At 42.5% G+C, this 18,092-nt stretch overlaps 1 protein-coding gene across 4 annotated transcripts in view; it reads right to left on the bottom strand.

Annotated features, from left to right (window-relative positions):
* Positions 1-18,092, bottom strand: part of RBFOX2 (RNA binding fox-1 homolog 2) — a 167,418-nt gene that overhangs the window by 26,351 nt on the left and 122,975 nt on the right. For all 4 annotated transcript variants that reach the window (XM_059817036.1, XM_059817037.1, XM_059817038.1 and 1 more), the window contains one exon: positions 5,274-5,327. In XM_059817036.1, coding sequence (XP_059673019.1) covers positions 5,274-5,327 — 54 coding nt within the window. The remainder of the gene's footprint in view (positions 1-5,273; positions 5,328-18,092) is intronic.

Raw genomic sequence — 18,092 nt, 5'->3', positions numbered from 1 at the left:
TTTTTAACCAAATTTTTTTTCCTCACCCCCCCCCACCTTATTTCCATAATAAACAAACTTTTAGGAGCCTGAAAAAATGGCCAAGGAGACAGCAGTTTAGGCTACCTGTTTTCAAGGCATTTGGAGAGAGTAGGAGGGTTTCAGCTATAATCCACCTGAGATGAGCAGGACTGAATGCACTGACAGAAACATATCGCGAAATTCAGAAACACATTATTGAAGTCACACACACAAATGCACACTTTAAATTGGTGAGGGAATCAGTGTAAACCAAGCTGCCACCACTTCAGCAGCTCTTCCAGCTCCTTCCTGCCCCCGTGCCACACTTTGAGTGTGTTAAGGCACATATGCATAAAGCACCTGCCCATGTACCTGTGTAATCTGGCGAACCAGATGCAGGAATTAATCTGGCTAAAAAACCATAAATGTACCTTCAAAAAAACCTGCAGGGCTATTTTTAAGCTGGATTATTTCCCCAGTCCAGCTTGTTGCGTTGCTCTACTGCCAATCCCTCCTGCAAAACCGAGGAGGGGGCAGAGGCTGGGAGCGACTGGCAGAAGCCCAGCCAGCACTGCTGCTCAGCGAGAGCTTGGGGCTTCAGAGGAGCTCCAGCCAAGTCAGGTCAGGGGCTTCACGGCCCCGCATTGTCCCTGGTTGTGTGCTCCTCCTCCTCCTCCCCTCGATCGATCCTGGATCTTACTGTCTGGTCTGTCAGTTCAACTAGCTAAACTGGCAGAGGACAAGCTCATTGCTCTCTCTCTCCATGCTGCATCAGGTTTTTTTGCTAATTTAGCACCCTGGATTCAACTCCCTACACATTGAAATAAGCACTACTGGGAAGGTGCTCCCACAGGAGCAGTAAATCAGCTTACACTGTCAAGCCACCAACTTCAGCCTTAAAAAAACAGTTCAGGTTGTGGACTAATTTAAGTAATTAGTTTAGTAATACAGGGTTGAAGGCATAAAACTGTACTTCACGGAACTAGGATAAAGGGACACAGGTCATGTCTCCTTCATGCCACTGGCATTATAAAGGGATTTGGTGACCTGAGAAAGCGCCGCTGGTAGCTGGTACTTAATTTGTTATTAAGCTTCTTTGTGTTAATAACACTATTTGTATTTCTGGCTCAACTAATGACATCTGAACAAAAAGTATAAAAATAGAATTAAAATGAAAACAAGACCTCTAATTTATTTTATGTATCTAGTTCACTGAGAGGAAACTGGGTCCAGAATAAGAGTGGCTCAACTCAAAGCACCTAATCCATTCAAAGAAGAAATAAATGCACATGCAAACGTAAAGTCTTTTAGGCACAGTTATCAAAACCTAAATTCATATTCTTATCTTAACCCACAGTTCACTGCAAACATTAAAAACCCCTAAGTGTTTCTACACAGCTTTCCACACAAGTTTTTAGTTAGCACAGGTTTACTTACAAAACTCCACTCACCAATAGATGCGATTTCTTTGTGAAGACAAAATGTAAGCTACTATACAGCCATTTTTTTACTTAAATATGAAGCGCTTCTAGACACTTCAGTCCTATACAAGAACTTGGAGATCTGGGTCTCCCAAGTGGAAGGCAGTGAGGGACATAAACTTACACTATCCTGAAACCACGAGCTTGCAATCTGCACTAATACGAACTCCTACCATTTAAAAATCTAAAAAAACCCCAAACCTCCCTCTTCAGCCAAGATTTTGCTGTGTGCTTACACTCTCTTTGGTCTCTGAATGTCATTGAGGGCACATCTTGGAATGCCACACGGTATACAGCTGATGAGCAAAGAGCTTGGATTCCCTTCCCCTGCAGCTTTATGAATACCACAGGGTACTCATTACGCAGGCAGACTGCATTAATTCTGCAAATATGTCCACTTGTTCGGTTCAGCACAACAGTGCCAAAATAATGCATCTAGAGGATGCATCTCCACTAACAAAAGGAGCAGGAATCCTCTCACTCTCGACTTCCTCTGGAGGTGTTTTATTTGTGGTTCAGTGAAGTGCATGGTGAACTGCAGCCATGAGCAGAATGGTATTTAAAGGACTTACACGGGTCAGAACTAGAAATGTAAGGGCAAACAGAACAAATGAAACAAACAGCTAGTTTCCTGGAAGCAAGCAGAAACCCCAAACATATCAAGGGACACCAATGTCATTCTATTAAAGAAGAATAAAACAAAATTAAATTCAAGGGCTGTTTAAAGCTTGTATCTTAGTTCTCATACGTAGCAAAGCAGTTATCAGTGTGAAATCTACCAGGGCCCGTGTAATCCTACTAAACAGTTTGAATCTGGGCAGAAATCGAGTTAGGAAACAAGAATTCACATTGCTTTGAGAGGAGAATCAGCAAAACTAAATATTAACTGCCTCCTACTCTGCTGTGATAGAGAAAGTCAAGAAATAACATTTTCTAAGCCAAATGCAAGAACCTGAGGTGCGAGGTGTTTGTGACAGACACACGCTGCTCTCTCTTTGGTCACAAACTTCCTAAATACACAAAGATCCTGAAGATGCAGCCAGTTTGACATAGTTCCCCCCCAGGCTGTCGAAGAAAACTGCCTGGTCATCTCAGGTGGATTCGAAAGGAAGAATGCAACCCACACGCTTCCTCCAGTCCCTCCTACCAACCAGCACTACAGCGATCCCAGCAGAGATCTCCTGCCACAGCTTGGCTGGGACAAAGCGCTGCTCAACCCCATCATACACTGGGTGGGGGCGAACCCAGGGCAGTTTGGGATTTACCACTGTACCTTTTAAATATTTACAAAGCATATACACAAAACTCTACAACCCTTAGGAACCCGGGGAAGGGAAGGGAGCATTGAGAACACAGCACAAGGCAGGCAGCAGGAGCATCTGCTTTCGGATTCCCAAGAGAGAGGAAGAGGAGAAGAAGAGAGAGAGGTTTCATATCATTAGATTAGAATGGAAACCACAGGGCAGGAAAATGCATTCAGATTTTTTTTTTTCCCCTAAGGTGGAGGAAGAACCCAAGAGTGAGTGAGTGGCCTCCAGAAAGATCCATTTCCTTTGCTTCACCATCAGATCACCAAACTGTTGTTTTTCCATTATTATGTGAATACCAGGTGCTTCGTGCAGCTACACCCCACTCAAACGCTGGGGCCTCCCATTTTCATACTAAGCAGGAATAATCTTGCATTGTTTTTAAAACAGGAATTATTTTGGGTAGAGAAGGATGCAAAGATACCAAAAAATTACTCTTTGGGTGTTTTCTCATTCTGTTCAGATTCTGCCCCATCCCTCATACAGGCTCTCAGTTTTGCAGCTGCTTTTTGCTGTAAGATAACAAAAAAGCAGTAGAAAACTGCATGGTCAAGGACTGGAAGAACATCTCTTTGGATTGCTTTCTTTTTTCATGTATTTATTAAGGGTTCAGGTTAAAATTCATCAAGGAACTCTTCAGCAATGATTTTTGTTTTAACTGAAAACCAGAAGCCTTGGGCTTTAACAAGTGCACAAGAAGGTACTTTTCATAGTCATAAATCAAGTCTTCACAGAAAGCCTCCAATGTTAGTGTTGCCTAGAAGGGAAAGGGCAGCCGTGGGCATTTAATACAGGGCTGTATGGATGGGAGAAAGAGACTGAAGTTCATGTGTGGAAAGGAAAACACCATTCTGGAAAGCACAGGCAGTGGGGGATGAAGGATAGAGCTCACCACTTTGCCAGGCCAGTTATTTTTGTTCTTTTGCAATTACATCCAAACAAGTAGGGATTTGATAGAGGCCAGAGACACTCCCAAAGCCAAAGAGAAATTACTAAAATCAAGACTAATTCACGGATAGCTCTGGCCTATAAATATCAGAAGAACAGCAGAGAGCAGAATAACTATTTACAAACTCAGCATAGCTGATTGTTTTGGTAAAGCATATAGATTTTTATTCACAAAGGGAAGTAAAACTCTCAAACTAAGCCATATAGACATTTACTTGTTCAGACTGTCTTATTAAAAAAAACCAAAAACATGGTATTAAGCACAAACAAAGGATGGGGAAAGGGCTAACACTCATTTCTTTTGTATACAGATCAACTGCTTTCTGGTTTCCAGCTAATACAGAGAATGAAGAATTTCAGAATGCATCTTGGGCAACACAGGTGGAAATTTGCAGAGGGCTCTGAACATGAACAAACCCTGGAATATATGTTGAAGCAAAGAGGTCACCTTAAGACTGTGAACCTCAAATCCAAGCAAAAGGCATAGACTCTAAACCGAAATTGCTTAGCTGAATTGCAACTTCAGAACCTCTTGTGTGCATGCACACATGTGTGCACACGTGTGTGTGGGGAGGAGGGAAATTTGGTTTTAATTGAAAATGGGAATCTTAGCATTGATTAAGTCAAGCAGAGTATAGACATGCACTGTGCAAGCTTCCCCCACAGAGCTTTGGCAATGCACCTCGCTCCTGACCTGCAAAACTCCCTGCTATTCCAGTGCTGAACCTCCTGGGCAGAGAGAGAATCACATCCATTTGTCATTGTGGTGATACTGGTTACGTGATGAGAACCAATTGCCAGTTAGGACAAAGATCACTGAATCTCTCTGCAGCTGACCTGAGCAACATTTTAAATCTCATCTCCAGAGAAATAAATTACCATTAACCCTCAACAAAACTTCCCTCTTATCTGTAAGATGAAAATAGGTGTGTGAATGCAAATTCAGTGGGGAGAGGTCCACATGGGGCAGGGGCAAGGGGAATGAGGGTGCTTATATTAAGCATCAAGTATCTCAAAACATGAAAGGGCGGTATCTCAGAAGTGCCGAGTAAGTCTGCAAAATAGAGTAAATAAAATCCTTTCACATATGAGATATGACAGGTTTTTTATAGAATTATTTTAATGCAACGAAAAAGTGGGGGGTGGGGTGGTTAGGCTTTGTTCTTGCAGTGTCCCATCACACAAAGCTGTTTTACCTTATTCTGCCTTCCCCACAGGGCACCCATTGCTAGTGCAATGGAAACAGGTTGGTATGAAGGCTCAAGTAAGTGACTGACTCCCTGTTTGTTCAAAAGGCTGGCAAACCTGATCCCACATTACAGACAGAAGTGTCTAGCAGCATTTGTACATGCTGCCCAGAAATGACCATGCTGCGAGTCTGGAGTCAGAGGGAACAGGAGACAGCCCCCAAAATAGTTTTTCGCTTCCCCTATCACACTAATTCCTGCTGATCTCTACAGTGTATATTCTCTAGGCAATGAACTGCCTTTTACTTTGCAATCAAAACAAGAGAAACGGGTACAGAAACAGGACTTACCTTGGAGCCACGCTCATTAAAGATTATCTCTACATCAAGGATTTTGCCGAATTGCTGCAGAAAGACAAGGGAAAAAAAAAGATTTATTTTCGGCAATCCATTTTTCCTACATTTTGGGGGCTGGCTTAGTGCAAGAAGAGAAGTGAGAATGTTTCCATTTCCAGCATACAGGCAAAGGCATAAAATGCCAGTAACGTGACCCAGTTCTCTTGGGTTACGACAGACAGATCCTCTTGGTCACAGACCCCAGGTTTTCTCACAAAAGTCTAAAGGAAGAAAAACAATCTCCAGAAGAGTTTTAGGGATTTGAGGTTGCTTTTCTTTCCCCCCTTTTAATCTAAACAATTCTTTCTTCCCTCATTCTACTATTTCATCCAAGACATGGTTATATGATTTCATCTCGGACATCTAACAACATTTCTCAAATGTAATTCAGCATTTCATCTTCCTCCTGAAGTGGCTATCACAAAGAGAAACTTACCAGTGACGTCGTTTCTCTGGAGGAGATAGTCACATAAAACTCCCAACCTCAGGGATTCCAAACCCTAAATTTCATTTCCTCCCCCTACCTTTACTCCAAGCTTTCAAAAGAATTGATGACAGATTCAGAAACCATGAAAATGGCAAACCCCCAACAGTTTGTTTTTCAGAAAAATATCATTTGACTTCAACCTGTGACGTAGAGCAGGCTGTCGATAACCCATGCAAGTTTATCATGTACAATACAATTCTGACCTCTGCCTCTGCCTCAGCCTGGAGACATGGAGGACAGCAGGGCCCCACTACTCTGCAATGTTTCAACAACTGGTTCCAAAGAGCTAAGTAGTAGCACAGAGCAGAAATGGGAAACGAGAGCTACAAGCTAGAAAGGAGATTTACTACACTATGTGGAACCATATATGGACCATGTCCTTCACCTTGGAACATATTAAAATATTTTTATTGAACTGGCCAGATTCAAACCAGTAGCCTATAGGTAAAAGCATTACCAATTCAACAGAGCCACGGAACGCTCTGTCCTCTAGAAGTGTCAGCGTTGTATTTCCAAACTGGAGGTCTGCTCTCCAGATAGACAGGTCTAAGATCTCATTTTCAGGAGCATATATACAGACCAGTCTTCATTCTAGAGACACATATTGCATTCAGACAAATGCTGTATCTGAACATTTTTCCTACCCCATTATTTACCAAAGTTTCTGTCAACACAGGTTTGATCTTCCTGCTTGCAGAAGATTTAATGGTGGTAGCAAATGAAGGAAGGGTCAACAAGAAGAGAAAGGATGGTTTCACAGTTAGGAAAGATGGCGAATACAGCCTCCGGGCACTGGGACACTCTCCAATTTGCCATGGTGTTCTTAATATAATATTTGCTGCTTTTTTAAAATTAACATTTCCATTCAGAGTCAAATGGGTATAATGCTTATTTTGCGGGTGCCCTGCTTGAAAGACTTGCAGCCAGATTTGCAAATATGGAACATTTACAACAGTGAGCCATGATGACAGAGGAGAAGCTCTGAATAGGTAAACCAATAAAAAGCTATTAAGTCCCTTGTTCAAGTATTCTACAACTGTTTTTACGCAAACAAAATGCTGCCAACAATTTTAGCTATAGTTTCTGTCTGCTTCCATTCTCCATTCTTAAAAAGGAGACAGTTGTATTCTTTTACAAATGTTGGTTCACAGATGTTGTTTTTACTGTTCTATTGTTTAAGGACAATACTTGATCTTCTATTCATCCCAAGAACAATTGAATTCACAATATCCCATGTTAGACAAAGTTTGAATAATGCTAATGTAAACATGCATCTTCCTTGAAACCTCAACATCTCAAAAGCTTAGGATTGATCCATGCTGGATCCTTTTTTGACCACTGCTGTGCCAATCACAGCTAAAATACATTTTCAATTTCTATCCCACGCTTGGTGTGGTCTTGTCTATAAAGCAGATTAGCCGTTGATTGCTTTTTGTTGTCTGTGTTGCATATGGCTTGGGCCCTGCCATGAAAGAAATCAGTCATGATTGCTTTCTTGGTAGACTATTTCAGTGTCGTTACACGACAGGGGCTGAACCAATTTAACAGCTCACGATTGATAAAGGGCTGTCCCTGCTTCCTTGTCCTTCCTTGTCTGGTCTCACCAGCTTCCTAAACCTGGCCCCAGTTTTCATTCTAACCTGTAGATAAACTGATACAGCTCACCAATCCCGCAAAAAACTAGCCCAACAAAAGGAATAAATATGAAGTTTTTGATGATTTACTGATGTGAAGTGCCCTAAAGGTTCAGGTGAGCATTAGGGCTCTGAGAAGCAAAAGGGAGTGGAAAGCAGCACACCCTACCCGAGAGCAGTATCTGTCCCTGCCAGATCAGATCAGCTGCCTAGCCTTGCCACACATGCTGAAACAGCCAGGCTCTTGATAAATGCAAATGCCAAAATTATTTTCAGAATCTTCAAAGCCATCAAAAATCACCATTTTCTACCTCATTAGAATCATCTTGAAAGAGAACAAACGGTGCAGCTTCTGGTACGCAATTATGCCGTGCCATCTTCCCCTTTCTCCACACCCAGCTGGGTCTGGATCCTCGGGTATTACTGCCAGCACTGCCTGCCAGTACCGTTCAGCTGAGCTCACTGTGCAGGGTCTCCACACCAACAGGAAATCCTGTCTTGTGCGCTTAATTTCTTGTGGCTGACAAAAAGCTGGCGTAAAGCTGAATGCAAGTGGTCTGACCTAGCTCCATGAAAGGTGGCAGGGCTGCTTCCTTGCCCTGTAGATGATAGAGGTATGTTGTTTCCTAAATGACAGAATTAATATCACCAAATCCTGTGGCTGCAGTGAGTGCAGGCTTGACATCTACTGCAATGGGCTACATCCACCCATGCCAACTGCCCCCATCTCTTTTATACCTAGGAGTTGTGGGTGTTTCAAGAGGCAGGAGGGAAGGACTCGCTTGGGAGAGAAGGAGCAGGGACAACAGGGGCTAACTGCTGAACTGAGGTTTGCTGCGGAGGGCTTTCCTGCTCCATGAAATTCCCTGAAGAAAGCAGCATGGCCGCAAGGCAGGAGGACGTGTGCTGGGTTCTTCAAGAGCCTGTTGCAGCCATTGCCACAGCTGCTCTGACAGCTCCTAACACCACGGCTCTTGTCCTCACTGCTGCAACGGTTACAGCAGGTCCAGCACTGGAGGCACTTTTTTTTTTGGTAGCATGCCAGAATCTTCCTGAAGAATGAAAGCAGGAAAAAAGAACTAGTTCATTTTAACAGTTTATATCTCCTTCAAAGCTGAATCTAATTTAGTGGAACATAAAAAGGCACTTTGTTCTCTGATGGTGCTTCCCCTACCAAATGTCAACAGCCTACTGCAAACAATGGAAGTTTTAAGAGCTCCTTAGTGAAAGGTCACAATTTTTGTATGGAAAATGCTAGGCCATCTAAATACAAGGGTCAACACCAAATGCCCCCATAGTAATTTTTTAAAATCATGTATACAGGCATGTTTGTATTTTCCAGCAGACAGAGGGTCTGGCCAAATAAAACAAGACCCATGCTTAGGTCATCCATGAGGAGTAACCCTCTAATCTCTAACCTTGAAGACATGAATCACTGCACTCACAGACCTGATTTGTTCACTCAATGATTACCAAGAACTTCTACTTAAAACCCTGCACAGCAGTCAGGGGAAAAAATCCTCAGCAGAGTTCACAGCCTCTGAAGAAGGCATTGCAGGACTACGCATCTCAAATGCTCCCCACCATGACTTAAAAAGTTTACTATGTGACCAAGAAGCCAGCATCCCCATCACATGTCAGGTCGTGCAAGAAGCCTCCTACATGAACTGCTCACGCACACGCCGTATGATGGGTAGATATACACACACACACTTCCAGTCATGCCATGGCATAGGAGCTATATCATATCATCTTGTTTTATCTTAGTGCTCTATTCCCTGGAGTGACCTTCTACCAGCTTTTAGTTATTTTTCTGTAAAGCAGGTAAATGAGAATCATCTCCTCTACAATGGTAGCAGGGACTGTTGGAAATAACAGTTTTAAGAGGCATAAAGATATTAACAGACATCAGCCATGACCAGAATCCGATTTTCTTGCTTGAACATGATGTACCTTATCATAGATGCAAGGGCATTGTGCAAGGGAAGGTACATGCATGCTGTGTGTTTCTCTCCACCCGGATGACATGAAAGCAGCAGATTTTTCTTCCAGCAGAGGTTATAACTATGTTACATATAATAAATCTGAGAGATTTGGCACCAAAGGGCTTTTGCCTTCCAAGGCACTGGCAGTTTGGTAGGGGCCCTCCTATACGCTCTGTTCCAGCTGGCCCTGCCTCCTCTCCCTGTCTAGAGCTTTCAAAATCAGCTCCAAAACGTGCCAGACAAATAACTTAACCCTAAAGATGCAAACCACAGGGAGTACAAGGCAAATTCTCTAGAAATCACGGAACAACAAAAGCTAATGTGAGACACCATGCGACAACCTTACATCCCTACAAGAGAACTCTGTATGCCCAAATAGCTTTGCAGTGGCCCTATAAAATTCACTTAAGAGATGAGTGCAGTGAACTATCTAAACCTCGAAGGTGCCAAACAGTCCATTCTCGAAGATGGTCAAAATTTAAAATAGCCAGGAAACCAACCTCCTGTGCAGGAAACCATTTCAGGTCCTCAGGCTTGAGGTGCGTGAGCAAGAGCATTTCATATGCAGGATGGGATTCCATATGCTGCAGAACTTGCCCTTACCCTAGCTCCCAGCTCCATGGGATATACTTTCAGCTGACAACAGCTGGCTCCATCGTAGCATGTATTAGTCAGTGCTTAGCATGGGGTCTGCCAGAGCTATTGTGCTATCAGTACATGAACTTCGTCACCTAAAGCTGGGTCACATCTCTTCAAAATAGTGGGCCAACCCTGCTACAGCCAACCCTGTTCAGCCAAGCTACACCAGTATGCTTTGCTGACAGGAAGATGGAAGCATCAAGGATTTATAAACCAAAGCACTACCACAGTTCACTAACTGAACAGACAGTAAACAAGCACCAACAAGCCCTTACTAGGGTTGACCTGCTGCCCAACAAAACACATGTTTTCTAAGAAACCAGACTTCAAAAGGAAGCCACACAAAGAGCACAGATTTCTAACAGGATTTACAGACTGCATCCATCCCAACAAACAAAGTGACGAGGAACATAGTTTCTTAGTAATTTATTATCATGACTCACAAATAAAAGATTTTCACACAAAACAGTGAGTTGGGAGTCAACAGTACCGCAGGGTACCGTTCCAGAGATCTTAACACCAGGCCAGCTGACAGGTCTACACTTCCAGCTCCGTGGTCCTGCCTTGCACCATCCCCAGAGGTGTGACTGCACTGTAACCTGGTACTGCTGCCACGGAAAAGGTACTTGGACCCATGCCCACAAAAGCAGCATACACTCAAAACTCAGTTTGAGAGGACTCAGACATGTAGAATGAATCCATATAAAACAGGGTTATAAAAGACAACTCCATGTAATTTTACCCAGGCCTTTTATGCAAGTAAATCCAGCTACAGCACAGCCCTGCTTCCTAAATAACATTCAGCCCAGTCTCACTGCAGACTCTTCTAGTAACTCATATGAAAACCTAAACAGATCTTAGATAAACATATGATCCAGTCATCGCAGCCTTCCACCAGACAGTCACTATGGAAGTTTCTGTGTCCTGTGGCGTCAGCACATAGCTTTTGCAGAGCAAGATAGACAGTTCAGTAGCTGCTGAGTGCTGCAGTGGCACAAGCACCCCTGCACAGAAGTACCATAGTCCCCAGTGTAGCAATGCAGGTAAAGCAGGATGCTCAAGAAGCACTGAGCACACAAGTCCTTTGCAAAAGGTGATTCCAGAAATTGCCCTGGTGAAACACATCAGTATAAACAGCAGCACCTCTTCTAACTCTAACCAACATCAGCAGGAACAAAGTCCTGCCCTGTGACAGGGCTGGAGCGCTCTCTCATCACAGGAAGAGCTCGGAAACAAGAATCGTCACAAAGAGGCCACTTCGTGTCAGAATGTTTGTTCTCCAATACTGGCACACAGGACTTGTTACATGTGATCGGTGGCCAGTACTATTCCGAGATGAAAAAACTAAAATACATCTTGATATGCAGAAGGCAGGATTTCCTCCTTCAGATGTCCAGTCCACTCAGAAAGCAGAGTCCCTTTCAGCAACTTTCCTATTGTTGTACTTCAGGCCTCATTGCATCAACACTTGCAGGTCAGAGCTTCTTGATCTATCGTATTATTTACCTACTTACCTTAACGCCTAATGAGTAGTTTTCTGCCATTGCCAATACTTGTGTATCATGAATTACTTGTGTATTTAAATTTATTTACTGGCAAATACAGACTTAAAATTCTACCAAATTCTTGGTAAGAAAGAGCTGTAGTCTAGCTTGTTATTGCTTTAGCCTGAAACTATAGGCTCATGGAGGTGTTTTGCACTCTTGACACCAGAACGAGGTTGGACGAGAAGTTATATCCACTGAGATATTTTAGGCAGTGCAAAGTGTCAAAATGTTTCCCCAGAGGCCGAGATCTGAAGGCTACAAGAGCTTCCAAAAATATCTGCGCTCCCAGAGCTATGTTGCTTGGGTCATACAAAGCAGTAGTCTACCACAAACATACACCATAAAGAACCTCACAGTAGAGATATGAATTATGCTTAGAGAAGGAAAAGGATAACAACATCACCTGCCTTAAAATCCCATGTTAAAAGTAGCTACCATTCTGTCACCTTTAATAAATTAAGCTATTAATAACTTCATTAACTGAAAGTTATTAAATCTGATCGAATGGTCACCTTTATATATACAGCTATGCGTTATCACTGCTCTAGCTGATAACGCACTAAAACCCTTTATTAACTGGGCTGATGATGTTCCCCACCAGAAGCAGTTAACAACCTACAAGTAGTAGCCATGGAGTGAGCATGTTTTAAAAAAAGGCAACATCTCCATCTGAAGCCAGAGCCTGAGAGAATTCACACCCTGTACTGTGCAATCTCACCTTTATCTGCAATCATCATCAACGTAGTCCTTGTTTTTACCTTACACTATCTCCTTTTTTAAAAATAGTTGAAGATTCCTGAGCAAAGAGCATGTCACCACAGTAAATTCTGAGAAACATCAATTCTGACTCCTCATACTGCTGCTCTCACAACAGGTAAGAAGGATTTAGTGCACAGACATCCGTATGAACTACGAAAACAATCCACTTTGCTTGGTTTAGTGGAGGCAATTCATGATTCAGCTTGAGAACAGATGGATTCTTCCTCTTGCAGGCAATCCAACCCAGCCTCCATCTTCCCCAGGAGACTCTGAAGTCCACCTGTCTCTGAAGTCCAGAACTGACCAGAGTATCCCAGCCAATTCTGTACTGGGAGGAAAACCGCCTCTTGAAGCCCGAAGGGGAAGAACCGAAGCTATCAGCCATGAAGTACAGGCACAGACACTATCATAGCAGAAAGCTGAAAGGACTGGAGACATGATGCGGGAAACATGAGCTTTTCTTAAGCATACATAGTCCAGTAAGTAAGGGGACAGCCCACCAGCAGTTAAGAAGACAACTACTACGATCATGTCAGAGTCCTTACACACAGTAGCCAAAGAGTGTCCCTCAGAAACTAGTAAGATTTTGAAGAGAGCTGCTAACTTGTTTTTAACACTGACGGCAACTCTTCTACTCCCTGGTAAGTTGTTTCATTGTTTAAAATTAGCCTAAATCACTAAGAATTTTTCTCTTATTTCAGAGTTAATTGTGTTAAATTCTCAGCTTCCAACTGGAAAATCTTATTATGACTGTAAACAAGACCTAAACCCCCTATCATCCATGCATAAGCACCTGTACAGAAGTCTTACCTTGTACCTGTCTTGTCATCTCCTAACCTTTTTTTAATAAGCTGAGTAAATCATGTACCCAACACCTTATGCAGTTAAAAAGCCACTCATCTTCCAAGCCCTAGATTATTTTTTTGGTCCTAAACTGATCTTAGAACTGAACGAAATTATGCAGTCACAATCTTTTCAACTTTGAACACAAGTAAGATCACATCCCTCCTTCAGCCTGATACCGCCCTTTGCATTGTTGAAGCAACTATCTTCAACGATCGCTAGTACTCTCCCAAATCAGTGTTTGCCAAAGAAAGCTTTCCATCTTACAAGCACAGCCTGGTTCCCACATGCTCAGTACTCCACACTCAGCTGCATCAAACACATTTTTGTCGGATTTATCGTCAGTTAACCAGGCATTTCAAGTCATTCTCTAACAGTCACCTTATCTTTCTCTTTCCTCCTCCTCAAATAGTTTTTTGACCGCAAACCTTACTGGCAAGGTACTGTCTCCATGGGCTGATACAGATACTGAACAGGACTGCAGCTGAAACAGATCCCTGGGGAAACTGACACTAGAAACAGTCTTGATCACTGATGTCTCCCTAATAACTACTACTTTTTATTATCCATCATTAAAGAGGTTTTTAATCCCTCTAATGTGTGTTCTGTTTATTTAAGTATTCTTTTTCTTAAAAATCAACATTGGTCACTTCGACGAATTCAGTTGGTTGAGCAATGTCCAACTATATCAGTATTGCTTTGTACAATCTTGTCAAAATAGGCAAGACAGTATTTGTCTGCAGAGATGTATATTACCTTATGCAAAGTCATGTTGAATAGATACTAAACCATTTCTTCAGATTCTAATTTTATAAAACTTTCCAAAATTATTTTTATCTTGGATCAACATATGGATAGATAGTTCATAGCTCTTTGGGTCATCCCTTTCAATTTTTTCAATAGTGAATCCTGGTGGGCAGCGCTCCAGCCTTCTACAACTCCCCTAGCTTACAAGAATTGGCTAAAAATTAACATTAATGAATAAAAGAGCTCCTTGCTTTGTCTGTTATCTTTGGACGTACCTTATCTAGATCTGCTGGTTTTTAAATATCAGTGAGCACTGTCTCATCCTCCTTTGTTATAAATTATATACAAAACCAGATACGGTACAAATACCTCCTCTTAAACCATAAACACCACAAGTTGGGTTTTTTTGTTGGTTTTCCTGTTTGGTTTTTGTTTGTTTGGGTTTTTTTGTTATTTGTGGGGTTTTTTTCCAAAAAATGCACAACTTTTTCCTAATTTTCTATTGTACCTACACCTAGATCTTTTCTCTTTGCACATAAAAAAGTAATGCCTTCTCCTCTGAACCTACATCACCAATATCTCCATGATTAGCACACTTCCTTTCTCACCTGCTTTTTTGTTTAAGTTTGCAATTATATTCACTGCCATTTACTTCCTCCTCCTCTCCATCCTCCTTGCCTTACGTGCAGAATGCTTTGTGTTTTATTAACACCGTTTCAGTGACTGTGGAATCATGCCTTTTTGCCCATCAGTATGATTTTGTTGAATACTTCATAGCTTCCATTAACACTTCCCTTTTAAAGGTACTTTCCCAGGCAGTTATCCTGCCAGTTGTTTAAACTCGAAGAAACAGACTCTTCTCAAGCTCCTTACATTACTGCCTGATGCCATATTCTGTTTGCACAAAGTAAATAGAGACAAATAACAATCACTGGTACCTAGGCAACCATGGGATTTCAGGTCAGCTATTAACTCTTCTTTATCTGCTAGAACAAGGTCAACTATTGATTTATTCCACAGTGGGTGCAGAACTGTGTGCATTAAAAAATGACCTATTCCTTCTAGAAGCTTTCTGGAAGTCTTTTTATTGGCACCATGAAATGTCAAGGAAATATTACCTGTTTTAAGCAGCCTATTTTATTTGCCTCCCTGTAAGAAGCATATACATAAGGAAATGTTTGTTCCATTCCTGAGGATATCGCAGGGACCTGTTAGAAACATGTAATAGGTGAGAGATAGTTTGAAACCTGAATAACTTGAATTTGTCAGGAAATCCTTATGTGGAGGTTTAGAAAATGTTATGTAATTTCCATTTAATCACACATGGGACAACACGTCTGGAGTCCACCTCTACTCAAGTCTGGACGAAAGCATTAGCTAATGTTCTGTGCCCCAGGACTGGGCTGACCTCTCGCATGCTGTTCCATCCTCAGGCGACTTCTTTACTCCCTCCCTCCCTACCATCACATTTATTTCTTCCTCCACGGCTTTGCTGTCTACCCAATTCCTCTCTTTGTACAGTAGCTTGGGAAAATCACTCCAGGCAAGGATTTTGAGTCTCTCAGATATGACGTTGAGGAGATGTGACCTGACACACAGAAAGGAGAGGGAGAAGATGGGGGTTACAGGCTAGCCACAGCTGAAGACTCAGACAACCATGACTCCCCTGTAGAAGAAAGGGTTGGTTTCAGTGAGTCACCCCAGGGAAAGCATCCTGATCCTGAAAAAGAAATAGGAGCAAGGAGGATTCAGAGAGAAATACTCTCGTGCTTGAGGCTCTGAGCATGCTGTGAGAAGCAGCACTGAAAGAAAAAGGGACATGTGCAAGAATCATTGATTATTTCCTTGGCAAAATAGCGAAGTTCTCTATTACAGGAAAATGGCACATGTTTTTTTGTGCCCCAAAAGATGAATGCTCTTCTGGTAGCATACCTCTCAGCAAACACAGGGCCAGGTGAACTAGCAAAAGGTTTTATAGGGAATACACCATTTACCCCAATTAAAATCACATCACTGTGGTGGAACTTGAGATGATGTTTAGAGAAAAAACAAACAAACAACAAATAACCTGAGGAACACCAGAAACCAACTCAGATAGCATATTTCCCCACCCCTTCTATGTGCAACAAGTGGCACCATATGGGCCCAAAAAAGGATAGGAAACTTTAATGCAAGAAGTTAGGCTGCATTTTCTACAAGTCACTTCTCAGGACAGCAGTTGATTCAAATCGCCTGGGTCTTCCAATTGCAAAGCAGAGAGGTAAGAGTCACCAGGACAGGGATGATCTTGTCATTGGCATCTCATCCACGTCCCTCACACCAGGAGCACAGGGAGGAACAGCATCAAGGTGAACGAGTGTGAAAGGGGCCAGTTGTCAAGCCAAGCACTGGTCCCAAGGGAAGGAGCAGCAACAACGTGGAACAATTTATGTAAACGATGCAGCTCCCAGGAGAGGGGAGCGGCAGTAGCACAGAGCAGGGTGTGCTAAATACAGATTGTAGCAGGTGGTCCAAGAACTGGCTGTGACTTCAGCAACCGGTTTATCCAAACCGGATGGAACTGCCTACCGCACAGCCCTGCAACAGGAAAAAGCAAGCTAAAAAACACAAAAGCAGAACAGGCAACTTAGAAGACTCAGCAATCACAGATTGCCAGGAGATGAGTTTCATGCTGAAAGCATGCCCACAGATGTCAAGAGTGTGACAATCTAATGTATGAACAACACGGAAGCAAAACCAGGCCCCTTGCAAGAGAATCACAGAATCATAATTTTGGCTGGGACCTACCTCCAGAGGTCATTTAATGCAAGCCCTGCACTAAATTTATTTAATCAACCTCACAGTAAAAAAAAAAAAAAAAAAAAAAAAAATTTCCTGGTATCTAATTGAAATTTCTGATGTTCCAACTTGTGTTTGTTGTCTCTCATCTCATCATTACACACAACCACAAAGAATCTGGCTACATCTTTTCTGTATCCTCTGATCAGATAGTTGCAGACAATAAAAATATCCCCCCTCTGCCTTCTCTTCTCAAAGCTGAACAGGCCCAGGTCTCAGACTCTGCTCACATGCCATGTTCTCCAGCCCCCTGACCATCTTAGTAGTGCCCCCTCGGCTTACTCCAGTATTTCACTTAGATGAAGTGCACTTCTTGCACTGGGGAACCCAAACTGGACACAGTATTCCAGATGCAGTCCAACAAGGGAAAAGATCACTTCCCTGGGCCTGCTGGCTACTCACTAACACAGCCCAGGGTGCAGTCGGCCACCTTTGCCACAAGGGCACACTGCTGCTTATGTTCGATTTGTTATCCATCAGGACCCTCAAATCTTTTACTGCAGAGCATCTTCCTAGACAACTGGACCCCAGCTTGTAGTGCTGCAAGGGTTATTCCCTCCCAGATGGAAGACTTGAAACTCACTCTTGTTGAGTATCTTAGGATTCCTGTCAGCCCATTTCTCCAGCCTGGCCGGGTCCCTCTGAATAGCAGACTTGCCCTCCTGCATTTTGACCACTCCTATCCATTTGGTCTCATCCACAAAATAGCTTCTTATGGACACAAAAAGCTTCAACAATAAGGAGGCAAAGATCTCTCACAATATATAGCAATATTGGACTCTTGCTTAAGACCATCAGTGAAAATTCTAACATTTTGTTCACTTTGTACTGTCCAAGCTATGAACAAATAAACCCAATTCTTCTCTCATTTATAGCAGTCTAAGCTTAAAGTCCATGAATTTGACACATTTTCAATGCTGTAACACTACTCTCCATGTGAGAGTGTGTGTGTATGTGCATGCATACACACCCACATGGATGGCTCAAGAGATGCAACAGCTGGAACAGGAATACTGCAGAATTTGGAGGAACAGCTGGCTATGCAGTTAGGACCAAGTTATACACTTAAAGCCTAAGGCGGCAAGCGGAACCTTAGCTTTGGTCTTTCCTGACTTGAGCCCTCTACACTGCATCTTAAACAGGCAGCAACTGTTGACTTTAATAAGAATATTTCTGAAGACTATAAAACATGCCATCAACCAAGGATACTACCATCATATCAACAAGTCTAATATTCATGATGATGATGATGATGATAATATATAGATAACTTCACCTGAAGTTTAGGTCATGAA

Source organism: Gavia stellata, chromosome 4, assembly GCF_030936135.1.
Source record: "Gavia stellata isolate bGavSte3 chromosome 4, bGavSte3.hap2, whole genome shotgun sequence".
NCBI lineage: Eukaryota > Metazoa > Chordata > Aves > Gaviiformes > Gaviidae > Gavia > Gavia stellata.
The sequence above is the reverse complement of the archived record's forward strand: the minus strand, read 5'-3'. Positions and strand labels throughout refer to the sequence as shown.